At 40.6% G+C, this 23,305-nt stretch overlaps 1 protein-coding gene and 1 pseudogene across 4 annotated transcripts in view; one reads left to right on the top strand and one right to left on the bottom strand.

The window, feature by feature from the left end:
- Positions 1–23,305, top strand: part of FYN (FYN proto-oncogene, Src family tyrosine kinase) — a 204,667-nt gene that overhangs the window by 156,758 nt on the left and 24,604 nt on the right. For all 4 annotated transcript variants that reach the window (XM_077289480.1, XM_077289477.1, XM_077289479.1 and 1 more), the window contains 2 exons: positions 10,830–11,087; positions 18,936–19,032. In XM_077289480.1, coding sequence (XP_077145595.1) covers positions 10,841–11,087; positions 18,936–19,032 — 344 coding nt within the window. In that variant the 5' untranslated portion in view covers positions 10,830–10,840. The remainder of the gene's footprint in view (positions 1–10,829; positions 11,088–18,935; positions 19,033–23,305) is intronic.
- LOC143808976 (WAS/WASL-interacting protein family member 2-like) lies at positions 12,278–13,640 on the bottom strand (annotated as a pseudogene).

Genomic DNA, 23,305 nt, shown 5'->3' with positions numbered 1-23,305 from the left:
TGATTGGCTGATTAGAAATTAAGTGTTAACAAGAAGTTGGACAGGTGTACCTAATAAAGTGGCCGGTGAGTGTATATACTATATACAGAGGAGATGACACACAGGTATATACTATATACAGGAGGAGATGACACACTGGTATATACTATATACAGGGGAGATGACATTCAGGTACATACTATATACAGGGGAGATGACTCACAGGTGTATACTATATACAGGGGAGATAACACAGGTATATACTATATACAGGGGAGATGACACACAGGTATATACTATATACAGGAGGAGATGACACACAGGTATATACTATATACAGGAGATGACACACAGGTATATACTATATACAGGAGATGACACACAGGTATATACTATATACAGGGGAGATGACACACATATATACTATATACAGGGGAGATGACACACAGGTATATACTATATACAGGAGATGACATACAGGTATATACTATATACAGGAGGATATGACACACACATATATACTATATACAGGGGAGATGAAACACAGGCATATACTATATACAGGAGGAGATGACACACTGGTATATACTATATACAGGGGAGATGACATACAGGAACATACTATATACAGGGGAGATGACACACAGGTATATACTATATACAGGAGCAGATGACACAGGTATATACTTTATACAGGAGGAGATGACACACAGGTATATACTATATACAGGAGGAGATGACATACAGGTACATACTATATACAGGAGGAGATGACACACAGGTATATACTTTATACAGGAGGAGATGACATACAGGTATATACTATATGCAGGAGGAGATGACACACACATATATACTATATACAGAGGAGATGACACACAGGTATATACTATATACAGGAGGAGATGACACTGGTATATACTATATACAGGGGAGATGACATACAGGTACATACTATATACAGGGGAGATGACACAGGTATATACTATATACAGGGGAGATAACACACAGGTATATACTATATACAGGGGAGATGACACACAGGTATATACTGTACTATATACAGGAGGAGATGACACACAGGTATATACTATATACAGGAGATGACACACAGGTATATACTATATACAGGGGAGATGACACACAGGTATATACTATATACAGGAGATGACATACAGGTATATACTATATACAGGAGGAGATTACACACATATATACTATATACAGGGGAGATGAAACAGGCATATACTATATACAGGAGGAGATGACACACTGATATATACTATATACAGGGGAGATGACATAAAGGAACATACTATATACAGGGGAGATGACACACAGGTATATACTATATACAGGGGAGATGACACACAGGTATATACTATATGCAGGGGAGATGACACACAGGTATATACTATATACAGGAGGAGATGACACAGATATATACTATATACAGGAGGAGATGACACACAGGTATATACTATATACAGGAGGAGATGACACACAGGTATATACTATATACAGGGGAGATGACACACGTATATACTATATACAGGAGGAAATGACACATAGATATATACTATATACAGGAGCAGATGACACAGGTATATACTTTATACAGGAGGAGATGACACAGTTATAAACTATATACAGGAGGAGATGACATACAGGTACATACTATATACAGGAGGAGATGACACACAGGTATATACTTTATACAGGAGCAGATGACACACAGGTATATACTATGTACATGAGGAGATGACTTACAGGTATATTCCATATACAGGAGGAGATGACACATAGGTATATAGAGGAGGAGATGACATACAGCAGGTATATACTATATACAGGGGAGATGACATACAGGTATATACGATATACAGGAGATAACATACAGGCATATACTATATATAGGAGGAGATGACATACAGGTATATAGTTTATACAGAAGAGATGACATACAGGTACTATATACAGGAGGAGATGACACATAGGTATATACAATATACAGGAGGAGATGACATACAGCAGGTATATACTATTTACAGGGGAGATGACATACGGGTATATACTATATACAGGAGATGACACACAGGTATATACTATATATAAGGGAGATTACAAACATGTATATACTGAGGGGAAAATGAGGTGTGAGGTGAAAATGAGGGGTGTGAGGTGAAAATGAAAAGGTGTGAGTGCAAAATGAGAGGAGTGAGGGAAACTAGTGGATTGATCGGAAAATGACAGATGTGAGGTCGAAATGACAAGTGTTAGAAGGGATTGAGAGGAGTGAGGGGGAAAATAAGAGGAGTGAGGAGGAAAATGAGAGGTGTAAGGGAGAAAATGAGAGATGTGAGGGGGAAAATGAGAGGCGTGATGGGAAAATAAGAGAAGTGAGGTGCTCTAACTAACCAGAGATATTTACTATGGCCAGGCAACGCCGGGCTCTTCAGCTAGTTCAAAATAAAACAAAAAAAAATATCAAACATACACATATTTGGTATCGCCGTGTTCAGAATTGCCTGATCTATCAATTAAAAGAAAGGATTAACCTGATCGCTAAACGGCGTAGCGAGAAAAAAATTCAAAACGCCAGAATTTCGGTTTTTTGGGTCGCTGCGACATTGTATTAAAATGCAATAATGGGCAATCAAAAGAACATATCTGCACAAAATTGGTATCATTAAAAACGTCAGCTCGGCATGCAAAAGATAAGCCCTCACCTGACCCGAGTACTCGAAAAATGGAAACACTACGGATATCGGATAATGGCGCAATTTTTTTTTTTTTTTTTAGCAAAGTTTGTAATTTTTCTTCACCACTTAGATAAAAAATAACCTAGACATGTTTGGTGCCTATGAACTCGTAATGACCTGAAGAATCACAATGGCAGGTCAGTTTTAGCATTTAGTGAACCTAGCAAAAAAGCCAAGCATAAAACAAGTGTGGGATTGCACTTTTTTTTGCAATTTCACCACACTTGGAATTTTTTTCCCGTTTTCTAGTATAAGACATGGTAAAACCAATAGTGTTGTTCAAAAGTACAACTCATCCCGCAAAAAATAAGCCCTCACATCGCCATATTGACGAAAAATAAAAAAGTTATGGCTCTGGGAAGGAGGGAGCAAAAAACGAGAACGCAAAAACGAAAAAGGGCTGCGTCTTGAATGGGTTAAAGATGATACATTTCCATTGTATTTTAGAAATATATACTGTATATATTTGCATCTTTTACAGTTTAAAAATTACAAAAAAGGAAAATGGTCTGATGTAAATGTTTGGGCGCTCTACATAGTTAGTACCTAGTAGCTTTTTGTAGCCAGACAAGAGTCTATCAATTCTTGTTTAAGGGATTTTCATCCATTCTTCCTTGTCAAATTCTTCCAGTTCTGTGAGGTTCCTGAGTCGTCTTGCATGCACTGCTATTTTGTGGTCTAGCCACAGATTTTCAATGATGTTTAGATCAGAGGACTGTGAGGGCTATTGTAAAATCTTCAACTTTCGCCTTTTGAGGTAGTCTATCGTGGATTTTGACGTTTGTTTAGACTCATTATGCGTTTGTAGATGCCATCCTCTTTTCAACTTCTGCTTTTAGTGTTATGTTTACATGAAGATCTTGTTGAAATTTCATTGAATTCATTCTGCCCTCCACACGTGAAATGTTCCCCTTGCCATTGGCTGCAACACAACCCCAAAGCTTGATTGATCCACCCCTATCCTTAGTGGTTGGCGAGGTGTTCTTTTCCTTAAATTCTGTGCCCTTCTTTTCTCCACACATATCTTTGATTATTATGATCAAATAGTTCTATTTTAACCCCATCAATCCTCAAAACTTGTTTCCAAAATGTATCAGGATTGTTTAGGTGTTCTTTTGCATTCTTGTGACACTGAATTTTATGGTGAGAATGCAGGAGAGGTTTGCTTTGGATGGCTCTTCCATGAAGGCCATATTTGTGCAGTTGTCTCTAAAAGTAGAACAATGTATCACAACTCCAGAGTCTGCTAAAGATGTGTTGCAATCAAGCAGGGTTTCTGATTTGCCTCTCTAGCAATCCATCAAACAGCTGTCACTGAAATTTTGCTTCGTCTTCTAGACCTTATCTTGACCTCCACTGTTCCTGCTAATTGCCATTTCTTAATTACATTTCGAACTGAGGAAAGATCAACTTGAAAACGCTTTGCTATCATCTTATAGCCTTCATCATATTCATTTTCAAAGTGCTAGGCAGCTGCTTAGAAGAGCACATGGATGCTGTTTTGTGGCCTAAGTTTAGAGGAGGCTGGATTTTTATAAAGTTATCAAACCAAAGTCCAAAAGAGTTTGTGGTTATATCAAAAACATCAAATAAATCCAACAGTATGCCTGGCTCAATCAGCAGGCATACTGTTGGATTTATTGGATTTTTATAAGGATGGGAAATTTTCATCACCTGTCCTTTCCTAACAATGATGGTGAACAAGCCATGACCATAACAGCCTAATTAAGGTCTGAACCTTGGACAAAGTTTTCTGAGCTCAAAAATCTCCAATGGTGCCCAAACTTTCACATCGGCCCATTTTCCTTTTTCTAATTTTTAAAATGTAAAAAATGCTAATATATTTTGTTTACCTAAAATACAAAGGAAATGTGTCAGCTTTAACGTTAGGCCTCTTAGAGATCATTTCATCTTCAACTTGCTTAACTTTTCACAATAACAGCAATTTGAGAAGAGGTGCCCAAACTTTGACTTGCCAGTGTAGATACTTAGGAGGTATTCATCATAAGATAATTTTTTTGGTACATTTTGCTTGTGACTGCATTGACATTATTTGCACCACATTTATGAAAGTACTGCACAATGTCTGATAAACTTGGCACAATTTAAGTTATAAAAGTTCTATATTTTGATTTTCCACTTTTTATGCTCCCGACACACAGACAAATCGGTCTTGATGAATCATGGCCAAAGTGTGATAAAATATGCAACTTTTTATCATGAAAAGACTTGTTGACTTTGGCTTCACGATTAACATGTAAGGGATTTATTATGATACTAGAAAATATATTGCATTTTACTAAGATTAATCAATTGCGTAATTACTGATTAGTTAATTGGAATAAAGTTCAGATGTAGAAGAACACTAAAGCGTCCTGTAAAAAGAGGTCTAAAATGATTAGTAAAATGGAGCATTTCAAATGACAATAAATGTAAGGACAGCTTGGTGCAGCTAATTCCTCCCTCAACACACGAGTTCATGTAAACAAGTTGACCGGCCTCCCAAAATGTAAAATGCCCCTTCCTGTGTAGTTCTTGAAATAAAGTTTAAATTGGATTCTGACTGAATGTTTTAAGTAGAGGGGCCGACAGAGATTCGGAGCCGTTTCCATCTTTATGATTTACCGTCATGGTTGTTCTTTGAGAGGCTGACCCAGTCATGGGGGTCACTCGTGTAACACTGATTTGTCTGTGTCTGAGAATTTCTATGCTAATTGAAAATTCTTCTGAGCAGATAGTTATAAGGCTGCTGTGTACATCTAAACAATGACTCATTATGAGTGGATCATGAAAACTTCTCTTGCACTGAACTGGGCAGCCCCATATTCATAGTTATGGACATATTTTATGGGAGGTCCAAAGTAAAGATGTAAATGTATTTAAAATCAGAAAACCTAAAGATATAAGAAATTACATTAGTTATACAGACTCATGTAGCCCCCAACATACTCAAAACATAATTATTTAATTAGTTATAACTGTTCACTGAATTGTCGATCGTTGGTCCACAGCTTTTTCTTAAGACTACTCCAGATCTTTAATCCTCCATTCCATCTGAGAAAATAACTTTACATCAGTCCTATGCAGTCCAGTCCCTGTACTTCCTTTAAAAAAGTTACCCTATCCCCAACACAACCCTAACTCCAACTCGAACCCTAGCCCCAACACTAAGCTAAGCCTAGCCCTAACCCTAACCCTAGCCCAACCGGTGTTACCTGGGGCCCATTTCTCTCTCCTCTGGTATGCTAGATCATATCAGAGGAGAGAAAAATAAATGGGAAATCCGACTTTTTTTTTTGCGGTTGCCGTTATTGGGTGAATAACGATGATCACAACACTGGGGATGGTAAAAAATTGACCCGAATCATGTTCTCCAGGGTCTCAGCTACCCTGTTGAGGGCAGAGCAAAGTACTGCAGTGCGCAGGCAAAGGGAAAGGTCAGAGAGGCCCAGCGCCTGCGCACTGCAGTACTTTGCTCTGCCCTCAACAGGGCAGGCAAAGTACGCCTGCGCCGGAGCCGCAGCGTGAAGACAAGAAGAGGACTTCATTGTAAGAAGATGGGAGGCCCCGGACCGGACCGCCCCTGGGTGAGTATACTCTAACCTTCTTTTCTCATCTTTCAGGATACATCGGGGGCTTATCTACAGCATTCCAGAATGCTGTAGATAAGCCCCTGATGCTGGTGGGCTTAGCTCAACTCCGATTTTGGGGGTGACAGGTTTCCTTTAAAAGGCGTATTGGAGGTCATTAAGGGGTTAATTTTGTCATTTGCCAATATTCATCATGATATTACAGTTGCTCAAGAAATTAGGGTACACTGTTATCTTAGTATAGCTGTCCAGAATTATCAAAAAGGATGTTATTGTATCATACAGTATATACGGTATGTACTAATGTATAAAGTCGCACTGTTTATGTAACAGCGTAAAAGCCCCCATACACATGACAGAACATGCCCATTCCAGGGGGACAGATGACCAACTAGTGTGTATGGTGGCCTCCAGGTCCTTATGCTCTTCCTGGAAACAAGCTGAACATTCTGGCAGCTACTTTCTACTCTCTCTCCACATGATGCTTACCCAAAAAGCGCATTCACGAGTATTGGGGAGTCAGAAAAGGTATCAGTCGGTTGAACAAGCATTGTGTAGACACAATATATTTCTAATTTAGCTCCTAGCACTTAGGCCCCCATACACATTACACAAATGTCATCCGAACACTCTCATATCAGAGTGCTTGAGCGCGCCTGTGTCTGGAGACCATGTCAGCAACACCATGAGGAGGCTTTCGCACCAGTCCTACTCCTGAGATTATGGTGCGGGGTGGCCTAATGTATTGTAGCTGGACCCCTCTAGTCTTTATTCCAGGTACACTACCAGCTTGGTGTGACATTGATTTGGCAGTACAAGCATTGGTATGGCCATTTTTCAACACAACAATCCAGGTTGGTTGTTGCCCATGCTGCAGCCTGTATGGCCTAATCGTGCTACCATGACATACAACGTCTACGGACTTGTCTCCTACCAAGCATATCTTGGACATCATAGTTTGGCAGTTGCAAAGGCAGCTGCCAGCAGTGTATCTTGATCCTCATGGGCATTACATTCTTCAGACAACCACTAATAACTTCATTCATAATATACCAAGTCATGTAAGGGCTTGCATTTTTGTGAGTGGCGATACTGAGTAAATCGAGTTGTTTTGAAAATGTTGTTACCATTCTTCCATCACTTGCATATTATTCACATGTCTAGCAGTCCTGTGATTTCCAGAATTCCACAACATTTCCTTCTTGGTGTTGGAATTTCATTGTTGAGGAGTGTACATATTAATTCTCCCAGGGGTGCCCTGTCTGTTATATGAACCCTTAGGATAATAATAATAATAATCTTTATTTATATAGCGCCAACATATTCCGCAGCGCTTTACAGTTTAACAGTTTCAAACACAACAGTCATAGGTAACAATGTTAACAATACAGTAATAAAGCAAAATAAGACAAAATAAGACGACCCTGCTCGTGAGAGCTTACAATCTACAATGAGGTGGGGAGATACAAAGTACAGGTGTGTATTTACAATGATGGTCCAGCCATCTTCAGGGGGTGGGGGGTAGAGGATAGGATAGGGTAGTGTGTACGTCTGGCAGGTTAGCTTTAGTATCACAGTGCAGCTAGCCTGGTTCTTAGAGGCAGAAAATGACTGTGTACATACTTAGAGAACTTATGCATACCATTTGTATATGCTGCAACCATGCAGGCGCTGAAGCATCTGGCCATGGTTTCGTTTCCCTCTATACATGATCGTCAGTGCATACACCTTCTGTTGCCTACATTCAGGGCAGTAAATGATGGCATCCTGCTAGAGAATAACATGATCTCCGAGTGCAGATTTGTACAGAACATTCCCCTGCCTCATCCCACGTTCATTAGTGTATAGCGTGGCATAGTGCCTGCTGCAGACACATTTCACTCCTCTGGCTGCTTTTCAGTTGGCACAAAGTGACATTTTCGGTCTTAAGCAGTGGGTGGATGCAAGTAACAACCCAACAGCTTACATTTTCAGATTACTTTTCCCCATGTTGTGAGAGGGTATTTCTCCGTGCAGCTGACACCAGCATAGTTAACTGTGAAATGGCAAGGAAAGAAATATGTCATTCCCTGGGTGTTTGCATATCTTCTTCTGAATTGTAAAAGTGACCATGTTTGATTTGTAAACCACACTTCAATAAATGAGCAGCTGATATTGGAGACTGCAAGGATACTGCTTTCGTTAATGTCTTAAATGACCGGTGGCGACGGAAGCAAGACACTGAGCCACAGGCAGCGTGTGACGTCAAGCAGTCTTGACGTATGAAAGATGATAGAGTGCACACTTCCTTTCCGTATGCTTTTCAGAAACTGCGGTTTCCTTCATCAGAGAAAACTGCTGTATAGTTGGTACATGATGTCATCGCTATGCTTGCACTATATTTCGCTTACTCAGTGATTATCATATATACCCTTATAGAGTAATTGTTGTTTTAAATTTTATTCAGTAAATTATTAGTGCGCATGAAAATAAGAAACTTTCTAATATATCTTACTAGAAAAATCCACTTCTTTCTTCTCCTGCATTGATTTTTACTCTCAAGACAGATTTTCTCATTACTGAGATAGGAGATGGCAGTTGGTGCTTTTTAAACTCTATGGAGGGAGAGGAAGGAAGATCTGTAGGCAGACACATACATTCTGCTGCAAGTTCTCCATGCAGTACATAACAGAATGATGTTGCCAAACCCTCTAATTTTAGTGGTCAGACTAGCTGACTAATGTGTATTGGGGTGGCCTAAATTTCTTCGAACGGAAGTTGTCAGGAGAAAGAAGGTTTAGGTCATTGAGTTTAGCCAAGCCCAAACCTTTTTTTCTCAGAGAATGTAAGCAACTACTGTATTAGAGGTGCTTCTTCTTTTCCCCTTTAGAAAAGCTTGGCACAGTAATGTGTGTATAGAGAAAAAGATGTACACCAACCAATGCTCTAACTTTAAAGCGAACCTGTCAGCAGGATTGTGCACAGTAACCTGCAGACAGTGTCAGGTCGGCGCCGTTATACTGATTACAATGATACCTGGCTTGATGAAATCCATCTTGTGGTTGTTGTTTAATCTTTATTTTGCCGTTTTTAGTTAAAGGGAATCTGTCACCCCAAAAATCATATATGAGCTAAGGCCACTGGCATCAGGGGCTTATTTACAGCATTCTGCAATGCTGTAGATAAGCCCCTGATGTAACCTGAAAGGTAAAAAAAACAAGTTATATTATACTCACCCAGGGGCGGTCCCGCTGTGGTCCGGGTCCGACGGTCGTCGCGGTCCGTGTCCAGTGCCTCCTATCTTCATACAATGACGTCCTCTTTTTGTCTTCCTGCCGTGGCTGCAGCGCAGGCGTACTTTGCCTGCCCTGTTGAGGGCAGAACAAAGTACTGCAGTGCACAGGTGCTGGGCCTCTCTGACCTTTCCCGGCGCCTGCACACTGCAGTACTTTGCTCTGCCCTCAACAGGGCAAAGTACGCCTGCGCCGGAGCCACGGCAGGAAGACAAGAAGAGGACGACATCGTATGAAGATGGGAGGCGCCGGACCCGGACCACGACACCCATCGGACCCGAACCGCCTCTGGGTGAGTATAATATAACCTGTTTTTCTTACCTTTCTGGTTACATCTGGGGCTTATCTACAGCATTACAGAATGCTGTAGATAAGCCCCTGATGCCGGTGGCCTTAGCTCATATACGATTTTTGGGGTAACAGATTCCCTTTAATGATGACTCAAGACTGCTGACAGGTCACTGATCCTTCACTGACTTGCCTCCGATTTTACATAATGCAAATAATGCTGTCAGCTTAGAAAAAAAAATTAACTTTAGCAAAATGGCGGTAGCACAAGCGCAATAGTATCTATTGGCAAGCGACAGATGCTACTGCATATGCGCCACTGCTGGCGCCATTTTACTGAAGTTACTTTTTTTTTTCTAAGCCGACAGTATTGTTTGCATTATGTAAAATCGGAGGCAAGTCAGTGAAGGATCAGTGAACTGTCAGAAGCCATACAGATGAATATGTAAGTCGAGCACCACATGAAGACCCCCAATACAGGCCGCCCCGAAGCGTGAGAATATCATTAACTGAAAACTACAAACAAATATTAAACAACAACCACAAGACTGATTTCATCAACCCAGGTATCATTTTAATCAGTATAACGGCGCCAACCTGACACTGTCTGTAGATTTCTGTGCACAATCCTGCTGACAGGTTTGCTTTAAGAGTACCTTACATCTGCTGACCATAAAATATGTGAACGACGATTTTTAGTCCATTGTTCATAGGAGAATTCGAGCAGTTTTACCAGTATAACTTTGTAGATTTCAGCTGTTGGAAAAGTAATGTAGAATTAAAGAATGCCGTGTAAACAGAATTAGTAATCCATCATTAAGAGGAATGTAATTACTGTCACCATTGTAATGTCTTGGCATGCTGAAGGCCATTGTTTCCCAGTTACACATAATTGCTTAACAATATGTTTTATCTTTGTTTTTTTCTTAATTTTTCAGGGATATAGATAATGGGCTGTGTGCAATGCAAGGATAAAGAAGCAACCAAACTGACAGATGAGAGAGATAACAGTCTAACTCAAAGCTTAGGGTACCGCTATGGGACAGATCCCACGCCACAGCACTATCCGAGCTTCACTGTGACCACCATTCCAAATTATAACAACTTCCATGGGTCTGCGGGGCAGGGACTTACAGTCTTTGGGGGTGTGAATTCCTCATCACACACAGGAACTTTGCGCACGAGAGGGGGAACAGGTAAGACCAAGTCATTTTGTCTCATTTTAATATGTCCCAAAAATCCTAAAAACCATTGCACTAACTTAAATAACCCAATTAAATGATAAGTGATGAAAAGTCATGTTAAAATGGAGAGAGTATGTGTTACTCATCAACTTTTACATTAACTGCCAATTTGCTTGCATTTTGTCAAGTGTGAGAACAAAATGTGAATTAAATGTGAAGGTCAAGTCCACGTTAGCTACATGATTAGTTCCATGATCATTTCTGACATTTTAAGTTCAGGATCTGACTAAAGTCTACAACTCACAACACACAGGAACACACGGTGTTAATGTTGGAAATCTGAGTGAAGGTGGATTTGGGCTTAAATAAAGTATAATGTGTGACTTAATATGAAAGCTGAAGGTCAGTTGATTTTAATGCGCAATCGAAATCAAGTTGTCAAACACCATAGAAACAGCCACAAAGGCAATTCACTGTATTATCCTTGTGTTAACCTTGTACTCCCCAACCTTTGTAAGACGTCTTATAACCACTAGTTGTCTCTGCAGTGCTAAAGAGATAAAAATAGATTTTTGCCCCTCTAGAGATACCATTTTGTTTGTCAGGGAAAGAACATGACTAATATTGATCAGTTTTTCTTACCAAGGACAGAGACCTTGATTCCAGCAATGTATCACTTAGTTTACTGGGTGCAGCAGTTATGATAGAATCACAGTTTTCTTTGCTGCAGCTCTAACAGAGCAGGGAATTTTCAACTCTGTATAACCCTGCCCACATGACTGATTGGCAGCTTTCTGTGTACACTGTACATTGACAGAAAGCTGCCAATCAGTGGTGGGGGCAAGGTTACACAGAACAGTTGACTAGGAGGCACAAAACACCCAGTCTTCTAGTGATAAACTCCTGCTGATAAAACACTGATTTTATTGAAACAAAAACACCCAGCCTAGTAAGTGACACAACTCTGGAATCAGACTCTCTGCCCCTACATCGTGATGCTCTCAGATTACATACCAAAACATGCTAACGGATTCCCTTTAAAGCTTGCATTTACTGGTCAAAAACAGAGGCTGCATCACTTCCAGGTTCTTATGACAAAAGCTTTTCTTCTGCCCAACAGACGGTGCTGGAGCTAGAGAGGCAGCAGGGGGGCACCCAGCTCCTTTTTGTTCACAAATGTCTTGCGGGAGCAACCCAACTCATTAAGAGATGGACAAAGAGGATGAGGGCTGGGGTAAAGAGTCCAGGCAGCGGAGACTTGTAATGTCATCTCGCCACAGAATTGGCATCAGTGGAGGAGCTCCATGGATTGCTCTTGTTTGTTTTACTTGGGCAGACTTTTTGGAAGGGTCTGTAGTCCTCTGGAGCAGGAAACTCATACACTGAGTGGAAGGAATATTTTGATTCAAAGTTATCTGCAAATTACCTCCCAACAGAGAAAGTCTTTGTGTCCATTCCTGACAGGAAGTGGTGGCAGAGGAGGTCCAGCAGGAATTCGAGAGGGAGGTGGGGTGGCTTAGCCCGATTCTGTGTTGTATCACTTGTGCCATGCATTTGGTAAGGAGGGGGAGGAGGTGCATCATGGCCACCATTACGTACTACAGGAGCTGATCCTAGAGGGCCCTTACAGGCGGTCTTGGTCTGTTACCACCATGAGAGATTTGCTGAAGTTGGTGAAGGAGCTAGTCCTTGCACTTTGAAGCTTGTCTGCAAGGGAGAGAGTTGAGCTGCAGTGGTAGGTCTGGTGGCAGGTCATTTATAGGGCTAGGTGGTCCATTCACAGAAGGAGGGGGCTGTCTGTAAGGTTGTGGTGGAGGAGGAGGTCCCTGAGAATTAAGGGTTCGCATGTTGACAGGAGAGAGAGGGGGCTTTACTGGAGGAGCAGCAGGAGCCTGATGCCCTGAGGTTGGCGGTAGGGTTTGGCATTCTGAGCAAAGAAAGGTGCTCAACTAGTATGTCATCACCCAGGAGGAGGTGGTGGTGGGGCAGAGGAATTGTGCCTCATTCCTGGAGTAGTGGTACTAGGGGGATGTGTAAGATCTGGCAAGGACAGCCTATGGGCTCGTCCAACTTCTGAAGGGGAAGAACGGTTGCTGCTGCTGTCAGTGTCATCCTGGGGTCTCCCTCCTGAAACTGGGGGACGAGGAGAAGCTGATCTTGTTGTTGAACCTTGAAGAGGAGACCGACCAGATGGGCTTTCTGAGTTACTATCTTTGGTTCCTACTGACCTAAGTTGAGGAACACCCCTTGAAAAAGGTCTCCTTTTGGTTGCATTGCTCCTTTGCCAGTTGGCCTAAAACCAGGACCACCACTCCCGCCACCATTAGATGTTGATAGTACAGGAGCACTCCAGTCATTCACTGCAGTGGTCCTCTTTAGATTCACTCCTTTGCAGATGTCACTGAGCAGAGCCCCTCAACCTCTTTGTTCTTTGTTGGAAAGTTTAGGGGGTTTAGTGTTGGCCTGGGAGAAGGTAGGAGACGGTGGAGGACCCATTGGGGATGGAGGACGGACAGGTTTCTTCCTTAGTAATATTACCAATTCACTGTTGACTCTTGCAGCCATTTCCTATATGGAGTGGAGACCACATGAATTCAGCTCCCTCCGCTTGCAGTCTCCTACAACCCGTAGATACAACCGAAGCTAGAGAGCACAAAAGCACAAACAGGGTCTTATCCAGTTTAAATTTAAAAGGTTTTGCTAATCTGGCAGAGTTGTGTTCGCATAACAATGTAAAGGCATAGAAATACAGCTGCTACAGGTCCACGGGTTATGTCCTTAGGAAGAAGTGTGAAAACTTCGGAATGCGTCGAGTAATAAAAACCACAATCATACTCTGGTGTATCCTGGATCTATATTTCTTCCTACCAGCAGCGTGGAATATCCACATGCATTCCTTTATTCACTGATGACTGAAATAACAATTTCCTTTAATGTCCTGATTTATGCAATCATAACTTCAAATTTGCAGGATAGAGTTGTTGAGATCCATTTTTCAAAGGGACCTGAAAATGAACATTGAAGTCATATTAATGGATACTTAGCAATGGGTATTCTGGAGCTGTGTAAGTGTGAGAAGGCTAGAGCATAGACGGAAAGTGTTTGCTGTCAGGCCTGTCCTGCAGCCTCAGGCTCTTCTGAGCACCGACAGCTTGGCGCAGGAGATGCCACACTCATTATGTTCACTATGTACACTGTATGTACACCCTTGATATATTACTCTTTTCTGTGAAAAGTACAGATTTCAATACATTATAGGTATAATATTTATAGACTATAGATCTACTAATGCTCCACTTAACAACATAGAAACATCAAAAACGTTTCCTTTTTGGGTGTAGATACACATGCGTTGTTTAGTCGACAGCTATTTTACTGACTCCTTTATTAGCAATCATTTTCATGATGAGGGTGGAACTACCATGCCAACACCACCCCAACATCTGCAGTTATTTGATACTCAAGGGGCCCCGTTAACATTAGATCACTGACCACTCCCTACAAAAATGCAGAGTTTGGTTATAATATGGCCAGTTTTACAAATATTTGATTTATTACAAATTATATGTAGGTTGCAGCTAGATCTTGCAGACTTGATAAATTGATGAGCTAGCCAGACACTATATACTTATATAGTTATGTATACTGTACAATGCACAAGTTTTAGGCAGTTGCAGAAAAAAGTGCTACAAAGTAAGAATGTTTTCAAAAATAGGAGTATTATTAGTTTTTTTTTATCATTTAACAATATGCAAACTGAATGAACGTAAGAGAAATCTAAATCTTATCCATAGTTGGTATGTGACCACCTTTTTCCTTTAAAACAGCATCAAACCATGAATTCTTCTAGTCACACTTTTATGCCGTTTTTGAAGGAACTCAGCAGGGAGGTTGATCCAAACATTTTGTAGAAATAACCACAGATCTTCTATGGATGTAGGCTTGTGCATATCCTTCTGTCTCTTCAAGTAATCCAGACAGACTTGATGTTGAGATCAGGACTTTGTGGTGGCCATATCATCACTTACCAGACTCCTTGCTCTTCATTACACTGAAGATAGTTTGGGGTCCCCTTTATGATGAATAATGTTTGGGGTTGTCCTGCTGCAGAATAAACTTGAAGCCGATTAGATGACTCCCTGATGGTGTTGCATGATGGTTAAGCCTGTATTTCTCATCTGCCTGTAGTTAGTTCTTTGGAACCGACTCCTTGATATGTTCCTTCAAGAACTGTGTGAAAAATTGATGCTTTGTTGCTGTATTGAAGGCAAAAGGTGGTCATGCTCAAGGAGGCATTTGATTGGCTCAAAATGTATTCTGTAACAGGACAATAACCCCAAACATACGGCCTATGTCATTAAGAAGTATTTTCAGGGTAAAGAACAAGGAGTCCTAGAAGTGATGATATGGACCACCCAGAGCCCTGACCTCAACAACAAGTCTGTCTGGTTTTACATGTACTGACAGAAGGTTTTGCACATCCATACATCTATAGAATCTACATCCACAGAAGATCTGTGGTTGGTTCTCCAAGATGTGTAGAGCATCCTCCTTGACGAGTTCCTTAAAAAACGGTTTACAAGTCTACTTACAAAAAATTGATGCTGTTTTGAAGGCAAAGGGTAGTGGTCACACCAAATATTGATTGGATTTCTCTTTTGTTCGTTCACTTTGCATTTTGTTAATTGACAAAAATAAACTATTTACATAAACCTTGCACAGTTCCAAGTATATATATATATATATATATATATATATATATATATTGTGTAAATGTAATTACACATTTTATCTCTCGCTGCGCTGAATGACTATTCAGCGTGAGTATAAAGCATATGTCTGCAGACAGAGTCAGTGTCCACATGTACACGGATGTTTCAAAGTATTTACTGGAACAGACACTACATATTTTGAATGCTAGACAATCTATTAAAGGGAATCTGTCACCAGTTTTGGCCTATATGAGATACGGCCACTGCTTTTCAGGGCTTATATTTCCTTATTCTATAATTCTGTATATCTGTTCCCAACCCGACCTGTAACAGAAGAAAAATAACTTTTATTATACTCACCTGCGGGCGGTCCGGTCCGAGGGGTGTCGCTCTTCTTGGTCCGGCGCCTCCCATCTTCTAGCGATGCTGCCCTCCTGCTTGCTTCATGTAGATGACGCTTCCCTGCATCATCCACACAGTCTCCTCGGCATCGCACTCCTGTGCAGGTGTACTTATCTGTCCTGTTGAGGGTAAAGTATTGCGGTGTGCAGACGCTGGGCCTCTCCGACCTTTCTCGGTGCCTGTGCATTGCAGTACTTTGCTCTGCCCTCATCAGGACAGATAATTTCGCCTGCGCAGGAGTGCGATTCCGAGGAGACTGTGTGGATGATGCAGGGAGGCATCATCCACATGAACCAAGCAGGAGGGCAGCATCACAAGAAGAAGGTAGGTGCCAGACCACCCAGCAGGTGAGTATAGTAAAAGTTTTTTTCTTCTCTTACAGGTCGGATCGGGGGCTTATATGCAGCATTATAGAATGTTATATATAAGCCCTGTAAGGCGGTGGCTGTAACTCGTATCGGTCAAACCTGGTGACAGGTTCCCTTTAAGCAATGTAAAACGTTGCCTACGTTAAGCTTGATAGCATTCTATAAAATCATTTCATTTTTTATGTAACAAAGTAAGCACTATAAATACCGATAATAGACCAGATTTCCAGCCATAAACAGCTTTTTACATAGCAATTTTCCATTGAGTGTTCAGGAAGTACCACTTATTCTATTCCATGGACAGTAGCTCCTATCTGTGGCACATTGTTCAGAATGTTGAGTGGGATAGATAGCCTTGTCCTGGGTTAGGATAAAAACAAATAGACTGGGAGCCTTTAATTCCTCCTACAAAAATGGCCCCAGCTTACATAAAAGAGGAGAACTGTGCATTCATACAAATATTGCTGCCAAAACTTGACATTACCCAGGACAACCAAGCCCAGATATAATGGACGGGTTCCAATATACAGGTCCTTCTCAAAAAATTAGCATATAGTGTTAAATTTCATTATTTACCGTAATGTAATGATTACAATTAAACTTTCATATACTATAGATTCATTATCCACCAACTGAAATTTGTCAGGTCTTTTATTGTTTTAATACTGATGATTTTGGCATACAACTCCTGATAACCCAAAAAAACTGTCTCAATAAATTAGCATATCAAGAAAAGGTTCTCTAAATGACCTATTACCCTAATCTTCTGAATCAACTAATTAACTCTAAACACATGCAAAAGATACCTGAGGCTTTTAAAAACTCCCTGCCTGGTTCATTACTCAAAACCCCCATCATGGGTAAGACTAGCGACCTGACAGATGTCAAGAAGGCCATCATTGACACCCTCAAGCAAGAGGGTAAGACCCAGAAAGAAATTTCTCAACAAATAGGCTGTTCCCAGAGTGCTGTATCAAGGCACCTCAATGGTAAGTCTGTTGGAAGGAAACAATGTGGCAGAAAACGCTGTACAACGAGAAGAGGTGACCGGAACCTGAGGAAGCAGTGGACTGAGTCTGGTGTGGAAACATCCAGAGCCACCGTGCACAGGCGTGTGCAGGAAATGGGCTACAGGTGCCGCATTCCCCAGGTAAAGCCACTTTTGAACCATAAACAGCGGCAGAAGCGCCTGACCTGGGCTACAGAGAAGCAGCACTGGACTGTTGCTAAGTGGTCCCAAGTACTTTTTTCTGATGAAAGCAAATTTTGCATGTCATTCGGAAATCAAGGTGCCAGAGTCTGCAGGAAGACTGGGGAGAAGGAAATGCCAAAATGCCTGAAGTCCAGTGTCAAGTACCCACAGTCAGTGATGGTGTGGGGTGCCATGTCAGCTGCTGGTGTTGGTCCACTGTGTTTCATCAAGGGCAGGGTCAATGCAGCTAGCTATCAGGAGATTTTGGAGCACTTCATGCTTCCATCGGCTGAAATGCTTTATGGAGATGAAGATTTCATTTTTCAGCACGACCTGGCACCTGCTCACAGTGCCAAAACCACTGGTAAATGGTTTACTGACCATGGTATTACTGTGCTGAATTGGCCTGCCAACTCTCCTGACCTGAACCCCATAGAGAATCTGTGGGATATTGTGAAGAGAAAGTTGAGAGACGCAAGACCCAACACTCTGGATGAGCTTAAGGCCGCTATTGAAGCATCCTGGGCCTCCATAACATCTCAAAAGTGTCACAGGCTGATTGCCTCCATGCCACGCCGCATTGAAGCAGTCATTTCTGCCAAAGGATTCCTGACCAAGTATTGAGTGCATAACTGAACATTATTATTTGATGGTTTTTTTGTTTGGTATTAAAAAACACTTTTATTTGATAGGTCGGGTGAAATATGCTAATTTATTGAGACAGGTTTTTTGGGTTATCAGGAGTTGTATGCCAAAATCATCAGTATTAAAACAATAAAAGACCTGACAAATTTCAGTTGGTGGATAATGAATCTATAGTATATGAAAGTTTAATTGTAATCATTACATTATGGTAAATAATGAAATTTAACACTATATGCTAATTTTTTGAGAAGGACCTGTACTAAGCATTTTTAATGCTGAACATTAAGTGAATTAAAATACACTAGTCTGAATTCCAGCTTTGTTTCGCGTCATGGCTGCACATTCCACGCTCTTCATCATGAAAATGAGTCCATGTTGATTAAAGGGTAAATGATCCCCTGTACAAGCCCATTACAACCTGGCAGAGGCTATTCCAAACCATTGCATATGGAATGAATCAGATTGCGTTATAGTGTAAGGGCTATTTCATGTACGAGCTAATGTAATGCCACTTATTATGTGATCTGCTTTCATTCCTCAGGAGTTACACTCTTTGTGGCTCTTTATGACTATGAAGCAAGAACAGAAGATGACCTAAGTTTTCAAAAAGGAGAAAAGTTCCAGATCCTTAATAGCTCGTAAGTTCTAATATGAAGCTTTTTTACTGGATTATAGATTTTCTTTTCTACAGTTTCATGTTGTGCCAGCCATTAACATAAAACTTGTGAAAAACAATACAAGGAGTGGGAGGACATGTACTTTCAGATTAAATTGTAAATTTGTTTAAAATTGTACGTGTATTCATTAAATGCAAAACTAAGCACGTTTCCAAATAGTCTTGATGAAAAATTCTATCATTTTGCTGCTACAGAGCATCTGTAAATCCTTTATCTCGCTGAATACTTTTCTAAAAATCTTCCAAATCCATTCGAGCTCCTACTCCTGCTTCTGCTATACCCCTCCATACTTGCAGTGTTAATGCTCTTTCAGATGACTAGGTTTCACATATGAGTTCTACCTGTGATTTTCACAGATAGATCTCGCGCAGTTCACGTGTCTGAGTTTTTTGCAGACCAAGTGGTAAAAATTTGACACACTGACAAAATGTTTGATCCAAAATACTGATGAAAATGGGTCTGTTTTCTGCTTCTGAGAACAATCACTAGCGTCTTAATGAGGCCTTACATGTAGCGGTGCCAGTTTTACACAGATCTTGAGTGGACAAGGAAGAAAGTATCTCGGAATTGCACAGAAAACAGGCCATAGACAAGTAAGGGGGTGGAATGGTGCACAGACCACTTGGCCACGCCAATAGTCCACCAAAGCCCCTCACATTTGCATACCTAATAAAACTTTGTTTTTTATTAAACAAATGTACTAAAATCTACAGTATTATTTTTATAATGGCTTAGTCCCCTCTAAGAATGTCTAATAATTCAGTTTCCTTTTATTTTGGGGATAATAGAGACTCCCTTTAAGTGTTATCAAATTGTTCCATTTAGGTGACTGTCACTTTCGTTTTCATCGTCTTTTGAATTTACTTTTTGCATAACAAAAACATGAAGCATACACAAAGAAGCAGTCATTTCATATGTAAACTGTCTACAACAGGTTCGGCTTGTTATTCATCTGCAGTGTTCTCATTGTTAAAATGTGTCACTTAGCTCCGTCTCAAAATATCTTCATCCACCTAACCAAGCCCTGTTACCCCAGGAAATATTGTAAGCAAACACCTTCTTGTAGTGTAGTTCACCCCCTGTAAAAATGGATTGATAGATAGATATAGATAGATAGATAGATAGATAGATAGATAGATAGATAGATAGATAGATAGATAATACGAGGCAGATAAAGAAAGCCAAATACATAATAGATAGATTATAGACACATACGTAGATGATAGACAGAGATATAGATAGATAGATAGATAGATCAATAGATAGATAGATAGATCAATAGATAGATAGATATGAGATAGATAGATAGATAGATAGATAGATAGATAGATATGGGATAGATAGATAGATATGGGATAGATAGATAGATAGATAGATAGATAGATAGATAGATAGATAGATAGATAGATAGATATGGGATAGATAGATATGGGATAGGTAGATAGGTAGATATGGGATAGATAGATATGGGATAGATAGATAGATAGATAGATAGATAGATAGATAGATAGATAGATAGATAGATAGGTAGATATGGGATATATACAGTGGGGAAAAAAGTATTTAGTCAGCCACCAATTGTGCAATTTCTCCCACTTAAAAAGATGAGAGGGGTCTGTAATTGACATCATAGGTAGACCACAACTATGAGAGTCAAAATGAGAAAACAAATCCAGAAAATCGCCTTGTCTGATTTGGCACGATTTATTTTTCAAATCATGGTGGAAATTAAGTATTTGGTGACCTAAAAACATGCAAGATTTCTGGCTCTCACAGACCTGTAACTTCTTCTTTAAGAGGCTCCTCTGTCCTCTACTCATTAACTGTAGTAATGGCACCTGTTTGAACTTGTTATCATTATAAAAGACACCTGTCCACAACCTCAAACAGTCACACTCCAAACTCCACTATGGTGAAGACCAAAGGGCTGTCGAAGGACACCAGAAACAAAATTGTAGCCCTGCACCAGGCTGGGAAGACTGAATCTGCAATAGACAGATAAAATCAACTGTGGGAGTTATAATAAGAAAATGGAAGACATATAAGACCACTGATAATCTATCACTGATCTCACCCTGTGGGTTCAAAATGATCACAAGAGCAGTGAGCAAAAATCCCAGAATCACACGGGGGGGGGACTTAGTGAATCACCTGCATGGAGCTGGGACCACCGTAAAAAAGGCTACCATCAGTAACACACTACGCCACCAGGGACTCAGATCCTGCAGTGCCAGACTTGTCCCCCTGCTTAAGCCGGTACATGTCCGGGCCCGTCTGAAGTTTGCTAGAGAGCGTTTGGTTTCATCAGACCATATGACATTCTACCAATACTCTTCTGGATAAACCAAAGTAGAACTGTTTGGTAGAAGCAAAACTCTGCATGTTTGGAGGAGACAGAATGCATCCAAAGAACTCCATACCTACTGTGAAGCATGGGGGTGGCAACATCATGCTTTGAGGCTGTTTCTCTGCAAAGAAACCAGGACAACTGATCTGTGTACATGAAAGAATGAATGGGGCCATATATCATGAGATTTTGAGTGCAAAGCTCCTTCCATCAGCAAGGGCATTGAAGTTGGAACGTGGATGGGCCTTTCAGCATGATAATGATCTCAAGCACACCACCAGGGCAATGAAGGAGTGGCTTCGTAAGAAGCATATGAAGGTCCTGGAGTGGCCTAGCCAGTCTCCAGATCTCAACCCCATAGAAAACCTTTGGAGGGAGTTGAAAGTCCTTGTTGCCCAGCGACAGGCCCAAAACATCACTGCTCTAGAGGAGATCTGCATGGAGGAATGGGCCAACATACCACCAACAGTGGGTGCCAACCTTGTGAAGACTTACAGAAAACGTTTCACCACTGTCATTGCCAACAAAGTATATATAACAAAATATTGAGATGAACTTTTGTTAATGACCAAATACTTATTTTCCACCATAATTTGCAAAACATAAATCTTGTCAAATCAGACAAGGTGATTTTGTAGATTTGTTTTCTCATTTTGACTCTCATAGTTGTGGTCTACCTATGATGTCAACTACAGGCCTCTCTCATCTTATTAAGTGGGAGAACTTGCACAATTGGTGGCTGACTAAATACTTTTTCCCCCACTGTAGATAGATAGACGGACGGACAGAATGTGACACCAGTGGGACATTGGCAGCAGCGCAGTATATATATACACTCTTGTGTTCACAATTGTCTTTTTTTTCATTCCTCCCACACTAGAGATATGTGAGGAATGCATGACAAGACTGAAAAACATGATCTTTATGGAAGAAAACACATGGTGCATTTTCAGATGGGATTAGAGCAAGCATGGACACAACCCCAGCAGTTACTGTCAGTTGGCGTAATTGTCATTATATGCCTGTATACAATGTAACACTGTACACTATGGAGGCAATTATTGGGGTTTGTGCAGATGGTACTGACCAATTGAAAAAGATAAAGTGACGCATCAGTTGCACATGAAGATTTCTGAGTGAGGCTAATAGGACATTGCATTGATTTTGCCTGGCGTCCTGTTATGGTGACATGTCACCGGATGTTTCAGGTTACACATGCAGGGTGTGGGGGACAAATACAAATCTCCATACGCCTGGGAAAATTTACCTTTGTCATTCACAATACTAGTACATGCACCAAGCACTAGTAAGGAACTATTATTATTTTCTAAAATCATGGTGTGTTGAAGAACATGGTATTATGGAACCTGCTATCACTCAATACTGAACCTATTTTATTAATGTAGGTTTCATTCTCTCATGATGGTAAGAAGACCTCTCATTATGTTATACTTTTTATTTTATCTTCTGAGAGATCTAATCCAGAGAATGTTGTCATGAAAACTACACAAATGCCCTGATTCATCAAAGCTTTTACCCCCAAAAACAGCATAAAAATGCATCAAATGCATCTGACTCCAGCACACTCCATCATCAAGACTGGCGAGATAATCACCAGAATTAATGAATCAGGGCCTTTAAAATACTTTTTCTTCTGTCTTTACTATGCTACTAGTTTTTATTCCTCATCAGAGTATGCACTTACATCATTCTGCAGTTGCCATCGACCTCGCTGTTGCCAGAGGGCTAATACTATGGTATCACCACCTAAATAACAAACTTTAAGGATCATTATGTCTTTGAGATGATGGAACAGCTGGAAAACCCAGTAAAACCTATTCCACTGAAGAGAACATAAGTGCTTTACACAGTCCAGTTTTTGTCCTT

Source organism: Ranitomeya variabilis, chromosome 2 (genome assembly GCF_051348905.1).
Source record: "Ranitomeya variabilis isolate aRanVar5 chromosome 2, aRanVar5.hap1, whole genome shotgun sequence".
Classification (NCBI taxonomy): Eukaryota; Metazoa; Chordata; class Amphibia; order Anura; family Dendrobatidae; genus Ranitomeya; species Ranitomeya variabilis.
The sequence above is the reverse complement of the archived record's forward strand: the minus strand, read 5'-3'. Positions and strand labels throughout refer to the sequence as shown.